General features: G+C 40.9%; 2 protein-coding genes across 5 annotated transcripts in view; both read left to right on the top strand.

Annotated features, from left to right (window-relative positions):
- Window positions 1-53: 53 nt before the first annotated feature.
- Window positions 54-7619, top strand: QNG1 (Q-nucleotide N-glycosylase 1). The gene is made up of 5 exons (XM_065655954.1): window positions 54-66; window positions 255-603; window positions 1598-1857; window positions 6114-6309; window positions 7047-7619. Exons 2-5 carry the CDS (start codon window positions 267-269, stop codon window positions 7277-7279), a joined length of 1026 nt encoding a protein of 341 aa, XP_065512026.1. The 5' UTR covers window positions 54-66; window positions 255-266; the 3' UTR covers window positions 7280-7619.
- The window catches only part of KIF27 (kinesin family member 27), a 33753-nt gene continuing 16398 nt past the window's right edge, over window positions 527-17881 (top strand). For 3 of the 4 annotated variants that reach the window (XM_065655953.1, XM_065655952.1, XM_065655950.1), the window contains exons 1-4: window positions 527-603; window positions 9416-9810; window positions 10936-11136; window positions 12451-13409. In XM_065655953.1, coding sequence (XP_065512025.1) covers window positions 9501-9810; window positions 10936-11136; window positions 12451-13409 — 1470 coding nt within the window. In that variant the 5' untranslated portion in view covers window positions 527-603; window positions 9416-9500. Of the gene's footprint in view, window positions 604-7920; window positions 7978-9415; window positions 9811-10935; window positions 11137-12450; window positions 13410-17881 lie in introns of those variants that run through there. The other variant, XM_065655951.1, reaches the window with a different exon arrangement.

Here is a 17881-nt window from a genome sequence, read left to right as displayed (position 1 = left end):
CCGGGCCCCGGCGCGCCCGGCCCGCGCGTCTGCGCACTGCGCGGTGGGGCGGCCGCGTCCCCGGCGGTGAGTGGGGCCTGAGCCAGGGCCGGCTGCGGGAGCGAGCGCTGCGCCGGACCGTCCCGGCGTGCGGCGCGCCCGGGTGCGGGCGGCGGGGGCGGCCTCTTGTCCCGTCGGTGCTCCGCGGGCTGGCCGGGGCGGGGGCACGGCGGAGGGGCTGGGCTTGAAAGCGTGCGTGTTTCCTGCTCCCACAGAGGCGGCCGAGCATGGAGCCGTTTCTGTCCCCGCTGGAGTCCGCCAAGTTCATAGCCAGCAGGAGCAAAGACGTGTTCGTGGACGAGGAGGGGGCGCGGCGGGTGGCGGAGAGTTTGTTTGACAAAGCCGCGGCGGCCGAGTTCGGCCTGGCGGGCTGGAAGAGCCTCCATGAGCTGAACCCCCAGGCCGCCAGCCGGGAGGCGGTGGATTGGGTGTTCCTGGTGGACACCCTCAATTTCTCCTTCTGGCCCGAGCGGGAGGAGCAGAAGTACCTGGTGAAGTACAAGGGCAAAACGTACAGCGGCTACTGGTCCCTCTGCGCTGCCGTCAACAGGGCCCTCGACGAGGGTTAGTGAGCGCCGGGGGAGCGGGGCCGGCGGGGCGCCCTGAGCAGGCGGGGCGGGGGGTGCCCGGGACGGGGCGGGAGGTGCCCGGGACGGGGCGGGGGGGGCCCGGGACGGGGCGAGGGACGCGCGGTAGAGGTGCCGCTTCAGAAGCAGGAGCCGGTCCTGCGAACCCCTGCTTGCTGCCGGCGGAAACCTGCGTGCGCAGCCCGGGCCGCGGAGCGCGGGGCAGCCGGCTGGCGGCGCCTTGACACCACCTGGTGCAGGGACTGCGCCGCCTGCGCCTCCAGTGGGGTCTCCTCCGTTAAAAAGGCTTTTAGGGAATGTCCGTGGCCGGCTGTTTGTGGCTTCTGTTATTTCGCGTGTGTTCTTAAGATAAATCGCATGTTTCCGTGACAAATGGGAAAACGAGGCTTAAACTGTGGATCCTATGGACTAATCTAGTACCAAAGCAGCTCCAGTAAGTCTGAAAACCCACACGCCTCCAAAGCCAGTATTTTAGTGCTCACTCTTGTTGCTGTCATCAGAAAAGGAGGTATTTGTAGGTATAGGTGGAGGTTTTCATTAATTTTGTACATATTTATTCATAAATTACGGGAACGTTTGTGTTAAGATACTTTTTGTAAATGTACAACGTGATCAGGAGCTAAGGGAAAACAGGCCTATGCCGACTATACTGTGTACGAACTGGATTTGCCAGTGCCCTGTGTAAATTCCACACTGAGACATGAAGACTAAGCAGCTGGGAGAAATCACGTATAAAAAGTTAGAACAGTTCCGTGGTTACATGTTGGAAGGAAGCGCTTTGTGCAAACAGAAGTTTAGTTTTAAGCAGCTGTCTGGGTGCGATTACAGCTGAACACACAGCTGATTTTTTTAAGAGTTGATAGACTCAATAGAGCTTACCATATGAATGCTCGCATCTATAGCAGACCACTGCATTAGGTCTTCGGAGTATGTTACAATAGCCTAAACATCTTATTTTTACTTTTCTGAAGGAATACCCATTACCAGTGCATCATATTTTGCCACCATGACGCTTGACCAAGTTAGGCATGTATTTCGCTCTGACACAGAAGTGCCCATACCTTTGATTGAAGAAAGACATTGGGTGCTGAATGAAAGCGGAACGGTTCTTTTAGAGAAGTTTGGAGGGTCTTTCCTCACCTGTGTTAAAATGAGCGAGAAAAGTGCTCAAAAACTACTACGTCTAGTACTGGAAAATTTTCCTTCTTACAGAGATGAAGCTGTATTTGAGGTAAGCTAGCTCTAATGCTGAATTTCTTACGGTAAGAATTTCCTCCTTACAGATCGTGACTTTAAAATATAGCTCTTAGGTTGCCTATGTAAATTTTTCTGGGAGCATAATCAGTTCAGAATTGATCTAGTGTTTGTGAATTGTTGGGATTTTTAATCCAGGAAATGGAACGTGAACAGAACCGTTTCTGTGGAACTCAGTGTATTAAGAAGTAAAACTCAAGGGAAGTAAGAAGAAAAATTACTATTATTTTAATATTTTTGGCCTCAAATCAGTAAAGATGTTGGTCTGTATAATTAAAGGAAAATCAGGCTTTGAAGCAGTTGATCTTAATTATGTAAATTGCGATGAGTCATGCAGATAGGAAAGAAGGTTTTTTAAATAGTACTCGTAGACCACAGTACACTTTTTTGTTAAGCTGGGGTAAAAATTATTGAGATTTCATTTCTCTATCAGTCTAAACCTCTAAAAACAAAATCACACGCTTTACTATCAGTAAAAGAATCTTGATTATCTGAAGTCCTTGACAAGAGTCACTTTTGTCCCAGAGGAGAGCTATTTTTTTCGTATACTTTCTCTGTCTTCATTGCTTTGTTGTAATTTACTTTGTTATACTCCAAGTTCCCAATTAGATCACAACTCCTTTGTACTCCCTACAAATGTGTGATATTTGAGATAATTTCTGCCTGAAAAATCAGAATATTTTTTCCTTTTTTTTTTTTTTTTTTTTTAAATTTAGTTGCTACCATTCCCTTCTCCCCCATCTCTCTTTATTTTCTTAACTTGAGGCTCTTTGCAGCTAATGGAGGAAAAGAAACCCTGGTGGAAAAGTGAAAATGTACGGCTACTGGGAAGGCACACTACAGCTGTTGTTGCTTCAACAGGTGCTGCACAAATGACTACAGGCCAGAATTAAACCATCCTTTTGTTAGGTTTGACAGTATGCTGAAGCTTTTTGGAACCGTTTTCCTGAAAGAAGCTCATGGGAGATAAACAGAGACTCTCTGGTATTTTCCGTGCCTCTGGTTTTGCCTGTACAGGCATGATCTTTACTTAGCATGAGTGATGTATGTAGCTGCTCCTGTATGTAGTTTCATCAGCAGTTGTATTCAGCTGTTATATCATTATGTCCAAAAGACTTTTGTTCTAGTGACAGTGCAGGCTATACTGATAGTCTGTGCAGTCTTATCATGTAACTCCCTGGAGAAACAATAAGTGGAGCTTTGCATCTACTGCATTTATCACTTACATCTGCCCTTCAGTAGGTGGCATGATTTTATTTTCCTTTGTCTCCTGCTATGAAGATATGTTTACATGAAAAATTAGAGGTGCTTTCTAACTAATCTTTGAACCTACTGTTTAATTTATTTGGATTTTTTACATATAAAGTAACTTTTTGATGATTCATATAATCAAAAAGGACATATTTTCCAAGTAAAGTGATAAATAGAGTATTTTCTTATCTTTATAGTGACTGTATTCATTGACGTAATGTCTTTCATGAGATGATGCTGAGTGCTTTGTAAAGCAAGCCTCCCTAAAAGCAGCAGCAGACCATAGAATGAAAAGATGTTCCAAAAATGATCCCAGACCATAAGCACTGACATAGTAGTAAAGCCTGTTGCATGAATATGGAAGCTGTTTTTCTGCTTTCACTAAGCAAGATGTGTATTTTGAAGGTGGGTGAAATAATGTAGAGCAAGAGTACACCCTACTTTAAAAAAAAAAAAAAAAAAGAAAAAAGAATGTCGGCACCTAATGCGAGATCTCCTGGATCCCAATATCAACATCATTTCTGTCACAGCAGGTCGAGGTCTCACAAATAAGACTTTGCCTTCAATAAAGGGTTAGAAGGGAACTGAATATATGGTGAGATATCCACTAGTAAACTTATGTTTTTCAGTAGCTCTCCCGATTAGAAATATATATTATTATAAAATCAATTCTGCAGTAGACGTGTACTATCATAGACTGCTAGAGCTGTCCTACATTCTGACCTTCTAGGAGAGCTTCTAAAAGAAACACAATTCTTTGGCTATACCTTTTTCCAAACACATAACACAATAATTACACATCACTGAATGTAGTTATAGAAGTTGCTAATCTTTTGTTTCTGGAAAGTGAGTTGCAAACCAAAACTAAAATCCCCAAAAGCTTTTTGTCCTTGGATGGGTCGTTCATATTTAGATGCTGTGCTGAATTTGAATACTGACAGAACTTTAAATATTAGACTATGTTATACTCACTTTTGGGGTTTTTGTGTTCTGACATAGACACAGTGGAGTCCTTTCTGAGCTTCCAGTTATGGACATTCCTTGTGTTTATCTTTTATTTCCCATCACCTGGGACCAAGATTGTAAAATTCTCATGATCCTCCTGTTCTTTGCCTTTTTTTTTTTTAATTAGCTATGCTATCACATTTTTCTCTTTGCCAACGCATTAGACCTTTTTTTAATATCACTAGGTCGTAATTATTGTGTCTCTCAATACTGACTCATTGTAGTAGAGAGGAGACACAAATATGTAGTAGCTTTTCCTGAAAAGTGAGGATGTTCCAGAAAAAAAAGTGAAGTTGTATTCCCATCTGGTAAAAGGTTCAATTTTTGGACAAATGCTACTGTATTGAGACGTAGTATCTACCTAGTGCTTTCCTTACTTTCTGTTGAAAAGAATGATGGGAAAATATACTAGAAATGCTTAATGTTCTTTTTGATATTGAGAATTTTACATAAGCTTCCAAAGATGTGTACAGCATAAAAATTACCAATAATTTAAACAGTGAAATGATACATCTGCTCAATGACGAGTCCCAGACAGTGTTTTTCTTCTAAATTGAATTACAGCATGACATGAAAAGTTCCGTTTGAAGTCTCCCTTCCTCTGCTCTTGCAAACCGGTGTGGTGCTGGAGACAATCAGTTCTTTACCACATTGGAAAGTCTTAATGCTTTAAAAGAGTTGTGTTCTTTGTTTCCATTAGATTTAGGGCAGCAGAACCTGTGATGGGATTTGGTCTATTAATTACTTCCTGTTGTGATGTTTCAAGTGCTGTTTTATTATTTAACATACCAAAATTGTGTGTGTTCTCTAGAAGTATGTTTGTGCGTCTATGTCAAGTATAGAATGCAGCACAGGGAAAGAAGCAGTTTTCAGGATATTTGCAGGAATTGTTTTGTGAAATGGAGCTGGACGTCTTGTTCTCAGTGTTTTTGGAGAATAGCATTTAATGACAAAAAAATGTGGTTTGCTCTCAGGAATAGTAGCATCTTGGCAATAAAGTGAAATTAAATTAGCTTTAAAAATGTCATTTGTAAATGGGGGTGATATGAAGGGTGGCAGAATAAAACTGGAAATAATTCGTATCCCCACCTATTTGTATTTCAGATTAACCATTCCAGTTACATATTGTTGTTTAGCACATGTTATCCAAAGCCAAAAATCTTGTCTAGCTATAAAGGGAGGAAAAAACATAAGCCACTAATACCTTTTTTCTTAAGGGTATGGATTTACATTCACGCATTGTCTTCATCATAGAATAAAAACCTTAACAGCATAGAGATCGTAGCATATCTTTAGTTTTTCCCCTTGTGAGTAGTCGCAAAGGCATGTAAATCTTTGCAGGAATGGCACCAGAAAAAAAGTTTGACAAAAATAGAACTGTGCATAGTATCTAAGAAAATCTTGTATTTGTGAATACATCTTCTACTGAAAATAATTTTCATCTCTCCTCTGTAACTAGCAAGATAGACTATACAACACAGAGGACCATTCATTGAAGTTTTCACTAGAATTTTATTTCCTTAACATTATGGATAAATTGATGGAGAAAATGCTTTGTCTAATCCAGTACATGCCTTTTATACTTCTCAACAGACTGGACGAACTTTAGGGTTTCTGAAAGAATTAATATTTGCTGGACTCCAACTACAGTGTTTGCCAAGTGGAAGTGAAACAACACTAATGTGTTCTGAGATCCAAGTGGAATCTAAACAATTTTTATTCCACTGCAGTGACTTCTACTATGTTTTTGTTTCTCTTTATTTATGAGTATTTCACATTATACTTGTGGTTTGATACTGTTTAGATTTTTAAAGTGTTTAAGAGTGGTGCACTTTTATTCTGCTTTGGTTAAGTGATAGGTTTGATTAGTCAGATGATAGCTTAATGTCACTCTTACCTGCCACTCTCTGTGCATGTCAGTAGCTATATTTGTTAATATTTCAGACACTTACATAACTTGTAAATTTCTTTCATCAGAGCAAAAAGGTGTCTTTCTACAAACGGGCACAAATACTTGTGGCAGATACATGGAGTGTATTAGAAGGCAAAGGAGATGGCTTTTTCGATGACATTTCTAGTCTGACTATATTTGCTGACTACAGAATTCCTCAAGTTCTTGTTCACTTAAAAGCAATGATGTATTCTGAAGAACTAATGAAGAAACTATGTGAAGGTTTGTTCCTCCCTTATTAAGTAACCTTACCATTTTAAAAAAATGCTTTAAATGAAGTTAATGGCATAAAACTAGAGTCCCACTTTTGAGCATGGTTCCATCTTCCAGTACTTACGAACTACGTACTCCAGTGAATAAAAACTTAAATCAATTCCCTTTCCACTGTAAAATGACTATATTTAGAGGTGGAACTGCTGTTAGGGAATTTTAAAATTACACAGCAAGATAAACAGATCAGTGCTATAATCCATCGATATTAATAGTATGGCCATGTATATATATATATATATATATATGAAATAGGTCATAAAGGCGATTTCTTTTCCATGAATCCTAATAAGGGCATTCTCGTCCAAGTCATTCCAGCAAATGGGTCTCTTGATGTCCTTATATACATAGGGTTGTTTTTCCTTATTTTTTAAATCTTGGAGTCATCCTGGCAGAAAATACACTGTCTCAGAATTACATTTGACTACCCTTTTTGTCTCCACAAGCCAAAAAAAAAAGTGTCATGTGCAGTATAATGCAAACACCTTTTATTTTCTTAAACTGCGCTCATGTTTTAATGGAATAGCAGGTAAATGTGTAAGCACACAGCAACGTTGTTGAAGTAATGAAAACTGCAGTCCTAGAATAGAAGGGGTGGGGTGGGGAAAGGGGAGGGGAAGCAAATTCAAGCTGTCCTGGGGCTTTTGTGTCTCGAACATCATTGGGTTGCTGTCTCTTGTGTCCTGCAGGAACAATTTTCCAGTCTGGAGACAGGGAGGAGGTGGAGATCCGTGGCTGTTCCATCTGGTGCTGTGCACTGATTTGCAGGCACCTGCTGCAGCTCTATGAGAGGAAGGGTCAGGACATGCGTGGAAAGATAAACGCGGTTTTACTCGATTATCACCTTTGGGACTATGCCAGGGACCACAGGGAAGAGATGAAAGACGTTCCGTTCCATCGGGTGCGGTGTATATATTACTGACTCCGGTCCCCTAGCTGCCGTATCGATGCATTGTCTTTTGAATGGCAGTTATTCTTTTCATATGCCGGCTTGTCACAGACTAATTTGGAAATGGCTAAATCAAATGTACGTTTTCTGATGATGTATTGCGAACTTGCGGGGGGGGGGGGGGTGTTGGTTAGTTGGTTGGTTTGTTTGTTTGTTTCCTCCCCCGAATCTTTCACTGGAATTAAAGGTGCAGACTTTGCTGCACAGTCCGTCTCCACTCCGAGCGCCCCCCCACCAGCTCTGAGCTCTACTTTTGTGGCTCGGCCAAAGCCGAAATGTTGCGTTAATTGAATAAACAGCGCGGTGACGTCAATCGCACGGAGCTTATCTGCGTTTTCATTGGAGCCCGCAGAGCGGCGGCGACCGGCGCGGGGGAGGGGTGGGGGGCGGCTCCTCCTGCCGCCGGGGGGCGCTGCGGGCGGCGGGGTGCGGGGCGGCGCCGCTCTGCCTCGGGGCCGCCGCCGGACGTTGCCGCCGTTGCCAAGCGAGACGCCGTAAACAACGGGGAGAGAGCGGCCGCCGCCTCGGCTGGCTGCGCCGCGGCCTGCGCCCCCCTGCCGCGCCCCTCCGCCCGGGCCCGCCACACAGCGGGGCTCCGCCAGCCCCGGCGCCTGGATTCCGAGGCCCGGGCGTGACCCCGTCCCCGACTCCCCTCAGGTTTGGAGTACAAGGTGCGCTTCGAGACACGGCAGAATGTACCGGGCCCGCTCCGAAAATCCCCCGCAGGGTGTTTGCCCCCGCGCTCTGGGAGCGGGGAGCACCCACACGGGAGCGGGTCTGTGCCGTGGGCGTGCCCCGTGGGTGCGCACACACCCCGGTGTGGAGCGGTGACACTCAGGTGTGATTCTGAAAGGGAGGGGAGAACGTCAGCGCTTCAAAGCGGTGCTCGCTGGGGGATAAAAGTGATGCACCCGCATGAATAAAAGCAGACCTGCCAGAGTGTGTTTTGAGTGCGGAGTTAGTAAGTTTATGTAGTTATTTCTGATCGCCACGGCCATGATGCACGCCTGGTTTCAGTCTCGTGCTTTGCTTATTTGCTTTGCTTCTGCTCGGTTAATAAAAAGGGGCTTTTTTTCAACTTCAGGTAGTTTCTCAATTCTGAACGGCCAAGTTCTCGAAATACACGGAATAAAATAAAATGCAAAATCTTTTTGAAGCTGTTTGTTTTCAACAAACTTGAATTTAGGGGGCTTAGCTGATGAGTTCTGCCAGTCTGGTAATACAGCTGTCTTAAAGGCAGTATGTGGGAGTTTAGTGAGCAGGAAGTTCAACCAAACTTTCCATTGCACTGCAAGGGAATCTTAGAATCAGAAAAAAAAAAAAAAAAAAAAGAAAAAGGTTTGGGATCCAGGAGCATTTGGTACCTGTGAGGGTGTTCACGTGTCCATGAAAGACAGCTGTAAAGAAACGCTATTTCTTGATATTTACAGTTGTGCTGCTGCACACTGCTTATGTTGTAAGAACGAATACCCAGGGAGTGGTATAAGGAACCATGGTTGCTAAAATATATAATTAATAAATAATCATTACATGTGTGCTTAATCATGCAGATTAAAATCAGAGCAATGCTTTATTTGTAGTAATTAGATACGTTTAAAAGCACACCTCCTTTGCACACAGCACAACTGCTTTATCTGTGCTTGTTGAGTTACAAATGCCTGGCGCTTCTTACGTGAAAGAGGGTTCTAAAACGTGTGTGTATACATATAACTTTTGGAGAAGAAGGGTTTGTTTGACTGATTTATTTTGCCTATGCAGCATGAACACAGCAGGAACAGGAGAATGAGAGAATTAATTGTAAGCATATGCGTTATCAACACTGTTTATTAACAAGCTCTTAGAATATTGTTGCTTTACATGGCTGTGTTATGTTCAGGTAGAAAATAAGGCAAGTTTCAGAATTAAGGTTGAGTCTGATAGCTTGGAAATTAATAGAGGAAAAAAATAATTTATGAATTGATTTAACAGTTATTAATATAGCTGCTTTTATATCAGGTACTTTTCAGGAGTGTAATAGTGCTTATGTATTCTTTAGGAAATGTCAACTTTCTACTTCAGCAGGAAATTAATTCTTATTTATTACTTAACGTGGAAAAAATATTTTCTTAGTTGCAGGCACCTGTGAAAGAGGTGAACACAGGAGTGGTAACAGATTTCTTGTTGACTATATGAATACTGAGTGAGGAGCACAAGGATGGAGTCTGTCACGGAGGAGATCCCAGTTAAAGTCGCGGTTCGAATCAGACCTCTGCTTTCCAAAGAAGTACTTCATAACCACCAAGTGTGTGTGAGGATAGTCCCAAATACGCAACAAATTATCATTGGGAAAGACCGTGTCTTCACTTTTGATTTTGTATTTGGCAAAAACTCAACCCAAGAAGAAGTTTATACTGTTTGCATTAAGCCTCTTCTAGTGTCTCTGACTGAGGGATACAATGCTACAGTGTTTGCATATGGACAGACAGGTTCTGGGAAGACTTATACCATCGGAGGTGGCCACATTGGTAGGTTGTAGAAAGTTTGGACTTTTTGAAAACTGGTGAAGAATGCATTTGTGCAAGTTAAATATTTAATACGTAGCAGATCGTGCTGCAGAATTTTTAAGGGCTAATGAAGAAAAGTTATAGTAAAAAAAAAAAGCTTCCAAAGTCTGTATTATAATTAGACTGTTCTGAAAACAAATTCTTCATGACTTAGGCTATATCAAAAATATATTTATAAAGAGCTTTTTCCTTCCATATTTTAGCATGCAACTTAAACTAGAATTTCTTCCTGAAGTACAGTGGTTTGGAGATCCTTGCTACATTTATCTTACCTTGAAAATGTCTGCTTTAGGCAATTAATCATTTGCTTGCTCACTCTTTGCTTTTTTTGAGAGAGACATTTCTATAACATCATAGAATTTATTATTTAAGTCTTCCAAACTGATATAAATAGATCATTCTAAATGTCTTGGTAGGTATTAAAATATTCCTTTTATTTAGAGTCATAGAATCACAGAATCACTTATGTTGGAAGAGACCCTTTAGATCATCAAGTCCAACCATTAACCTAACACTACCAAGTCCTCCATTAAACAATGTCCCTAAGCACCATATCTACACATCTTTTAAATACCTCTAAGGATGGCATGGAACACCACGCTGAATATTTAAAAAACAATAACAACAACAAAACCAGTATGGCATTAGTGTTCCATATCTGCTTTGAAAAAATAAGAAATAACTGTAAATGTTGCTTGTAAATCCTGTCTCCCTAAGTTGCTAATAATCTTTGCTGTATTTAAGTAGAATTTATAATTTCTCAGACTATTGTGATGTCATTGCCAACTATAATGCGTAGGAATAAAGAAGGCATCTGTACTCTGAGGAGTATAAAGTAGCCTCCATATTTTTGGTAGCTTTTATGACTGTAACATTATGCAATTTAGAACTTCGCTTTAAATCCTCTTAATGGATGCACACAAAAGTTCTGAACCCCAGGAAAACAAATATTTGCAAAAATCCATGGAAACACTGAGCTCTTCAGATTCCCTAGTATATCGAGTAGACTTATCTCAATCTTCAGTCTTTGCAATTTATGCAGCAGAGCCACTGCAAACTTCTGTGACATCTTTGCTTATATCATAGCATCAGTTGCAGAGGATGAAAAGGGCATAATCCCCCGGGCTATCCAGGAATTATTCCAGCATATTTCTGAAAACTGTAAGATTGACTTCCATGTGAAAGTATCTTACATAGAGGTTTACAAGGAAGAACTTCGAGATTTATTGGAGTTGGAGACTTCTGTGAAAGAATTACACATCCGAGAAGATGAAAAGGGCAATACAGGTAGGATTTCAGCTCTAAAATTTTGTGTGTTTCATTTCAGGTGTGTGCCCAAGTTATTCTTGCCTTCTTTCGAAAGAGCTTATTCATTACTAATACTAGGAAAAGTTGCATTTTCAGAATATAAACTCAATTGAGCTGATTTTAAGCGGTTTTGTGTTTAGATGCCTGTGAACGATATAGATGTTCTACCAGAAATGGCAACAAATGATAAAGTAGAAATACAGTTATTGCTTCTGGAAATTCTGTCTAGAAAGACAATAGTGTGTCATTATTCACTTGAATAAGTATTTTAAGGTTGAACCTTTGTTTCTCCATTAAAAATTGTAATTGTTAAGCCACTGATACTGCAAATATCTGCCCCCTTCTGGTATGAAATGAGTGGAAGAGGACATTTAATTAGGAGTAGCATCTGATGTTTTTTGGAGGCTTTGAAATTAACAGTTATCTATAGTTTTCCTGTCCACTACATGAAAATGCTAGAAGAATCTGCTGCAGAGATATTTGATTCTCAAACTGCATAATCTGGTTTTGTTTGTTTGTTTTCTTTTATTCTTTATATTCTAATTGTTGTGTTTGCTTTAATATTAATGTACTGTTGCATTGAGCTGGCATGATTTTCTTGTCTGTAGCTGGAAGAAGGCATTAATTTAGCAAAAACTTTACAGACAATATCATTGCTTCACAAGAACCCTGCAATATATTTTAAACTACTTTTCTTCTCCAGTACAGTTTGAGTCAGCCTCAGTTGATTGTGGTAGGACATTTTCCGTCCTTCATTAAAACAAAGGACAAAAAATATGCTGCTAGGAGTATTTGGTAGAAATACACTTCCAAATTATTAGATTACTAATAGATACTGTCCAAAAGGCCTGCCTGCCTGAGCTATATAGAACAGAAGTTCTGTTCTTACCATAGACAAATAACCATTTCTACTCCGAACTTTTTTATTTTTAGTATTTTTTTAAACTGTCCTTTGAGCTGACTTTGCACATACTTTTTCTAGATAGCACTAGATTGCAATTTGCCTATATCAATATGTAAATGAGTAAGGCTGTGTATCGCATTTAAGATACTGTTTCAAATGCTATGATGCAATACACCCATATACTAAGTATCTGCAGTTTCAGATATGTTGTACCTCGTGCTTTTCATGTATCAATGTCTTATTTTTCTACAGTTATATACTATGGCCTTGTAATAATGCAGGCTTGCATACTTCTCTGATTTGTGACTGTTCCTAATTGCTGTAAATTTTTGCTGGAGAATTTAGAATTAATTGAATTATTCTCACTTTCTTTGGTTTGGTGTTTGAAGTGATTGTTGGTGCTAAGGAATTCCAAGTAGAATGTGCAGATGAAGTGATAAGCCTGTTGGAAAGTGGCAACGCAGCTCGTCACACGGGCACAACACAAATGAATGAGCACTCCAGTCGATCTCACGCCATTTTTACCATCAGTATTTGTCAGAAACAGTTTGCAGAGTCTCAAACAAATACTGATGCTGCACAGGATTCATCTTGGAAATCAGCCCAGATGATTGCTTCCAAGTTTCATTTTGTGGATTTGGCAGGATCAGAGAGAGTGACAAAGACTGGAAATACTGGTGAACGCTTCAAAGAGTCAATTCAGATCAATAGTGGTCTGTTGGCCTTGGGAAATGTCATCAGTGCCCTTGGAGACCCAAAAAGAAAAAGTGTACATATTCCATACAGAGATGCTAAAATCACTCGTATTCTGAAAGACTCCCTTGGAGGAAATGCCAAGACTGTCATGATAACGTGTATAAGTTCATCCTCATCAGACTTTGATGAATCTTTAAATTCCCTCAAATATGCCAACAGAGCAAAAAACATAAGAAATAAACCAGTTGTAAATTACAACCCCAATCAAGACCGGATTGATGAAATGGAACTTGAAATCAGATTGCTTCGAGAAGCTCTGCAGAACCAGCAAGTCAGTAATCAATGTTCACATGACTTGAATCAAGAAAGATCTCGTATCAGTTCACTTGAGGAGCAGCTCAGACGGCTTCAGGTTCAATGTTTCAGTTATAGAAATTGTATAGATGAAGCCTTCCCATTTCTGGTTGATTTGAATGATGATGTTAGCTTAAAAAGAAGTCAGCGGGATAGGTTGCAGAGCTGGATCGCTATGGTGCAGGAAATAAGGAAGGAAGATCTTGCCATGCAGGAAACTGACACAGGAACTGGGACCAGCCAAGAGGCACATCACGTCACAATCCTTCAGCTAAAGAGGGAACTAAAGAAATGCCAGGTATTTAATTATAAGTTGATTATTTAAATAACTATGTGAAAGAGCAGTCTGCTTAAACTTTAATTCAATTTCTAAATAGTAAAACTGTTACACTTACCTGTACTTAATTTGACTATTTAAATTCACGGTCTCATTTAATTTTGTTTGTCTAGTCCCTGGGACATAGCTTTATTTTAATGGATGACTGAATAGGCAATCATCTTAATCATGATAGAGATAGGTAAAGTGATGTTATATTTTGGCTCATCAGTTTGAAGAGGATTTTATGAAGCTGAGCAGTTTTGCCTGTTAGATTTTTTTACTTTGGCTATGCTAGTGTGCTAGGTCTGGCTGGGATGGAGTTAATTATCTTCAGAGCAACTCGTAGGGTGTTGTGTTTAAGATTTGTGACCAAGATAATGCTGATAACACACTAATGTTTTGGGTCTTGCTGAACAGTGTTTGCACAGTGTTTGGCCTTCTCTGTTTCTGTCTCTGCCCACCAATGAACAGATCAGGGAGTGCACGAAAGGCTGGACACACACACAACCAAGCAGATGACCTAGACTAATCAAAGAGATATTTCATGCCATATAACATCATGTTCAGCAATAAAAAGGGAGAGGAGGAAGGTTTAGGTACATTAGCTGTCTTTTGCTCAGGAGCCAGCTGTGCATCAGTCTACCTGTGGAAGGCAGTGAGTAATTGGGTTTGCATTAATTGTATTTGCATTACTTGTCTTGTTTTCTTTCTCTCTTCTTCCACTTCACCTTCACTTACTGGACAATTTCTGTCTCAACCCACATATTTTCTTGCTTTTATTCTTCCTTTGCTCTTCACCCGTTCCACTGGGGTTTGGGGACAGGCAAGTGGCTGAGCACCTGTGTGTGCTTAGCCACATACTGGGGTTAAACTACAACAACTACTTTCAGTCCTGTAAGCTCAGAAATTGTTGTGAATCCCGCAAATAAATTAACCTGTCAGAAGCATTACAGATATAAATACAATGTGGATATTTTCACAGATATCAGTGTACTTACAGATAACCCATGGACTAAGTTTTCCAACTTATATCTAATGCTATGTATGTAGTATACTAGTCTGTCTGATAGTGTGAAGTTGCAAGTACCTCAGCCATTATCATTAATTAATTTCCTAATGTGTATTTCTTCAGCAATGAGGTCACCAAGAACTCCTGCATTTCCTTTTCATTATCATGCTTTCAGCTAACTGATTTTCTAGATTATTTACAGATTTCTCTGTTTCATCACTTTTCTGACGCTTGTGTATCAGCTTTCTGCTTTTTGGTATCATCATACTTCTTTACAGTTTTCTAGCTGAGGTGAGAATTTTGAAACAAGATATGGTCTTCTTAGCATGCAGATATCCCATGAGTATACTGTAATTCCTGTAGTTCCAATAAGCTCTTTCTCAGACAGCAGATAATGGTGCTAGAAAATGACCTCTGGGGCAAAGAGCTCTTGGCCTTCTCAGGCATGATAATGTCTTCTCACAGAACTGACACATGATCAGATAAAGATTTTTTTTTTGTGAACATTCCCATATACATCTAGGAAGTGCATATTTTGGATGCAGTGAGTTATGATGTTGACTATGAGTAACAAAACATCCAGAATAATGCAGATCAGTGTACAATGAACAAAGCCTCAAACAAAAATTAATTTTGTAACTTAAAATACATGTACACTAGTTTGAAACCGAGTGAAGTTCTGACGTAAGATAAACAGCGCAGAAAAACTAATCCGAGTCTGTCTTTTAGTAGAAGGAAACAGTGTTCCAGCAAGGTAGAATTTTATAATATCCACCCATTTTCAGTTTGCACACCAAACTGTGATAAACCAGTAGACTGTTATCAGGCAACTGCATATACAGATTCTGTCTTTTCTTTGTTCTCAATCAATCTAAATCACAGTTTTTTTCTTACTTCTTGATTTTCTTCTGTAGCTTATTTTAAAGCTCTGTTTCCTAGGTTCAAAACAGCATAAGTGCTGAGTTTAGACTTAAATTTCCCCAGACGAGTGTGCTATCCAGGGCCAGGAGGAGATGGTTAGGGGTAAGGCTAAAATTAATGTGACAGTACAGACTGAAGAGCAGGGCTTGCCTATGGACAGATTTAGTAGCTAATAGTGGAACTATTCTTGTGTGTACATACATGTTTCTTTGCTAACAGTTATGATCGCCTGGATAATGCTGTCTTACACAAAATAAAAGTAGTGGTGTAGTGGGTTAGTCATAGCTAACAGCCAAACTCCCACTCAGCCACTGCGCTGGTTTGACTGAAAATGGGTTAATTTTCTTGATGCAATTAGAAACCTTTCTTTTTCATAGCTAGCAGGCTCATTATTTGGACTTAGTTTGAGAACAAGAAGATAACACCCCAGCACAGAGTTAATGTTTTTAATTGCTCTGGTCTGAGAGCCAATGACACTCTGAGCACTCTGCCCACAGGTGCGAGGCATCGAGGAAGGGGGGCATGGATGGGGCAGAGCTTGACTGACATCCAGGCTGATCAATGAGAGTATTCCATCCCAGTAGCATCATGCTTCAAATACAAGAGTGGGGCCTTCCAGTTTGCTCTTTCGCTTTCCCTTGATTGCTCTTGCAATCAAGCTGGGGGGGGCTTTGGTGCAGGACGTTTAGCCTGGCCTTTTGCCATCCTGCAGAGGCCTCTGGGCTTTTCTGCCTTTTTCCTCTCTTTTCTCTTTCTGGGATCGGCTGTTGGGACCGGGTGTGTCTTCCTCGGACTGGCTGCTCAGTTGTGGATGGAGTTTGTGAGGAATTGCCTTGAGTATCTTTTATTTCTATTTTATATATATATATTTACTAGTAGTATATTAGTATTTTGTTATTTTATTAAACTGTGTTTATCTCAATCCAAGTTTCTCCCTTCCCTTTTGATTTTCTCCCCTTTTTGTGCGGGGAGGGGGCAAGTGAGCGGTTATCGTGGTTGTATTGCTAACTTGGGTTAAACCACGACAGCCACTTATTCACCCCTCCATCAGCAGGACTTGGGGAGAGAAAATAGGAAGAACAGGAATGAGAAGGCTTGTGTGTTGAGATAAAGACAGGTAGTTTGCTTACCAATTAAAAAACAGACTTGAATTGGGGAAAAATTATTCAAATTTATTGCCAATTAAAATATTAATTACTCAGGTAGTGGGAAACAAAAAACCACTAAAACAATGCCTTTGTTTCCCACCTTCTCCAGGCTTATCATCACTCCTTCACTCCATACTCCTGTCCCTCACTGCTGAGGGGTGGTTTATGGTCAGTACATAGCAATTTCTCTCTGCTGCTCTTTCCTCCTCGCACCTTTCCTCTGATTCACACGGCCTCTGCATGGGCAGCAGTTCTTTCAGGAATATCCATCTGCTCCAGCGCGGGTCCTCCCTGGGCTGCAGTGTGGGTGTCAGCTCCAGCACGGAGTGTTGTCCCAAAACCAGGGTTCTTTACTTGATGTGCCTATAAATGGGCCCAATTTAGCACACAGAGATGAGATACCGTTTGATTACAGAGCTACGAAAGTCTGAATGCTGGAATAAAGCCATCATGCCAGCAAGAAAAGTAAAAGGCATTATATACAAAATCTTATCACTATGTTCACACCCTAAAGAGACAATTGGTTACACATTTGCATATTGCATTAGTTAATCCTTTTAGTGTATAATGAGCAACATTCAGCTAAAGGACACTTTATCCCACAGTCTTGAGATATGTCTTAAAGCAAGAATCAACTAATTGTGCAGGCTTCAAAATGTCTAAAGCTGTAAGGTCAGTAGTCTCTGTAGCTCGTGATTAGTTGTGTTGCAAGTGACTCTTATCTTTGTTATATGAGCAGACTGACCTAAAACTGAAACGATTTATATATCTTTAGGTTAGCAATTGCAGACAGGATTCATTCTTTTAAGTGATGACAACAATTGGATCACCTCATCCTTCTCCTCTTCCTGGTGTTCTCTCCGCTTTTTCTCACTTCTTTGGCTCCCTTCTCTTTGGCCTGTCTCACATTTTGTGCCCTTTCTTAAATAACAGAGAGGGGCCACCACCTTGGCTGAGGGGCTCAGCTGTGCCCTGTGGTGAGTCAACTGGAGTCGCCTGGAGCCGGCCGTGTCCAGCATGGGGCAACCCTGTTATCTTCTCACAGACACCATCCGTGCAGTCACGCCCACCAACCCTTGACATCTACACGCGATAGAAATGAGCAAATATAGTCTGATTTTAGTTATGTACGTATAATACAATATGGACAATATGCCACTTAGTTTTCTTATCACTTCATCCTGCCCCACTCTGTCACCATGCTAACATTGTGCAAACTTTTTTCTGTAGTTGGCTCTACTCTGCATAATGATACAGCACCAGTGGGGGACAGGATAAGCTTGTCAACTACATTTACTAGAAAGGTTTGCATTGGTACACAGACTTTGGAAAAAGTTCTATTATCTAAAGAGGCACCAGGTTCTTCAATGTAT

The sequence above is a fragment of the Caloenas nicobarica genome, chromosome Z (genome assembly GCF_036013445.1).
Source record: "Caloenas nicobarica isolate bCalNic1 chromosome Z, bCalNic1.hap1, whole genome shotgun sequence".
NCBI lineage: Eukaryota > Metazoa > Chordata > Aves > Columbiformes > Columbidae > Caloenas > Caloenas nicobarica.
The sequence above is the reverse complement of the archived record's forward strand: the minus strand, read 5'-3'. Positions and strand labels throughout refer to the sequence as shown.

Bases quoted from the DNA above. Each gene is read 5' to 3' on its own strand.
- QNG1 (XM_065655954.1), top strand. From the start codon at position 267: ATGGAGCCGTTTCTGTCCCCGCTGGAGTCCGCCAAGTTCATAGCCAGC. The intron at 604-1,597 runs GTTAGTGAGCGC...ACTTTTCTGAAG, and splicing joins CAACAGGGCCCTCGACGAGG to GAATACCCATTACCAGTGCA. The intron at 1,858-6,113 runs GTAAGCTAGCTC...TTCTTTCATCAG, and splicing joins GAGATGAAGCTGTATTTGAG to AGCAAAAAGGTGTCTTTCTA.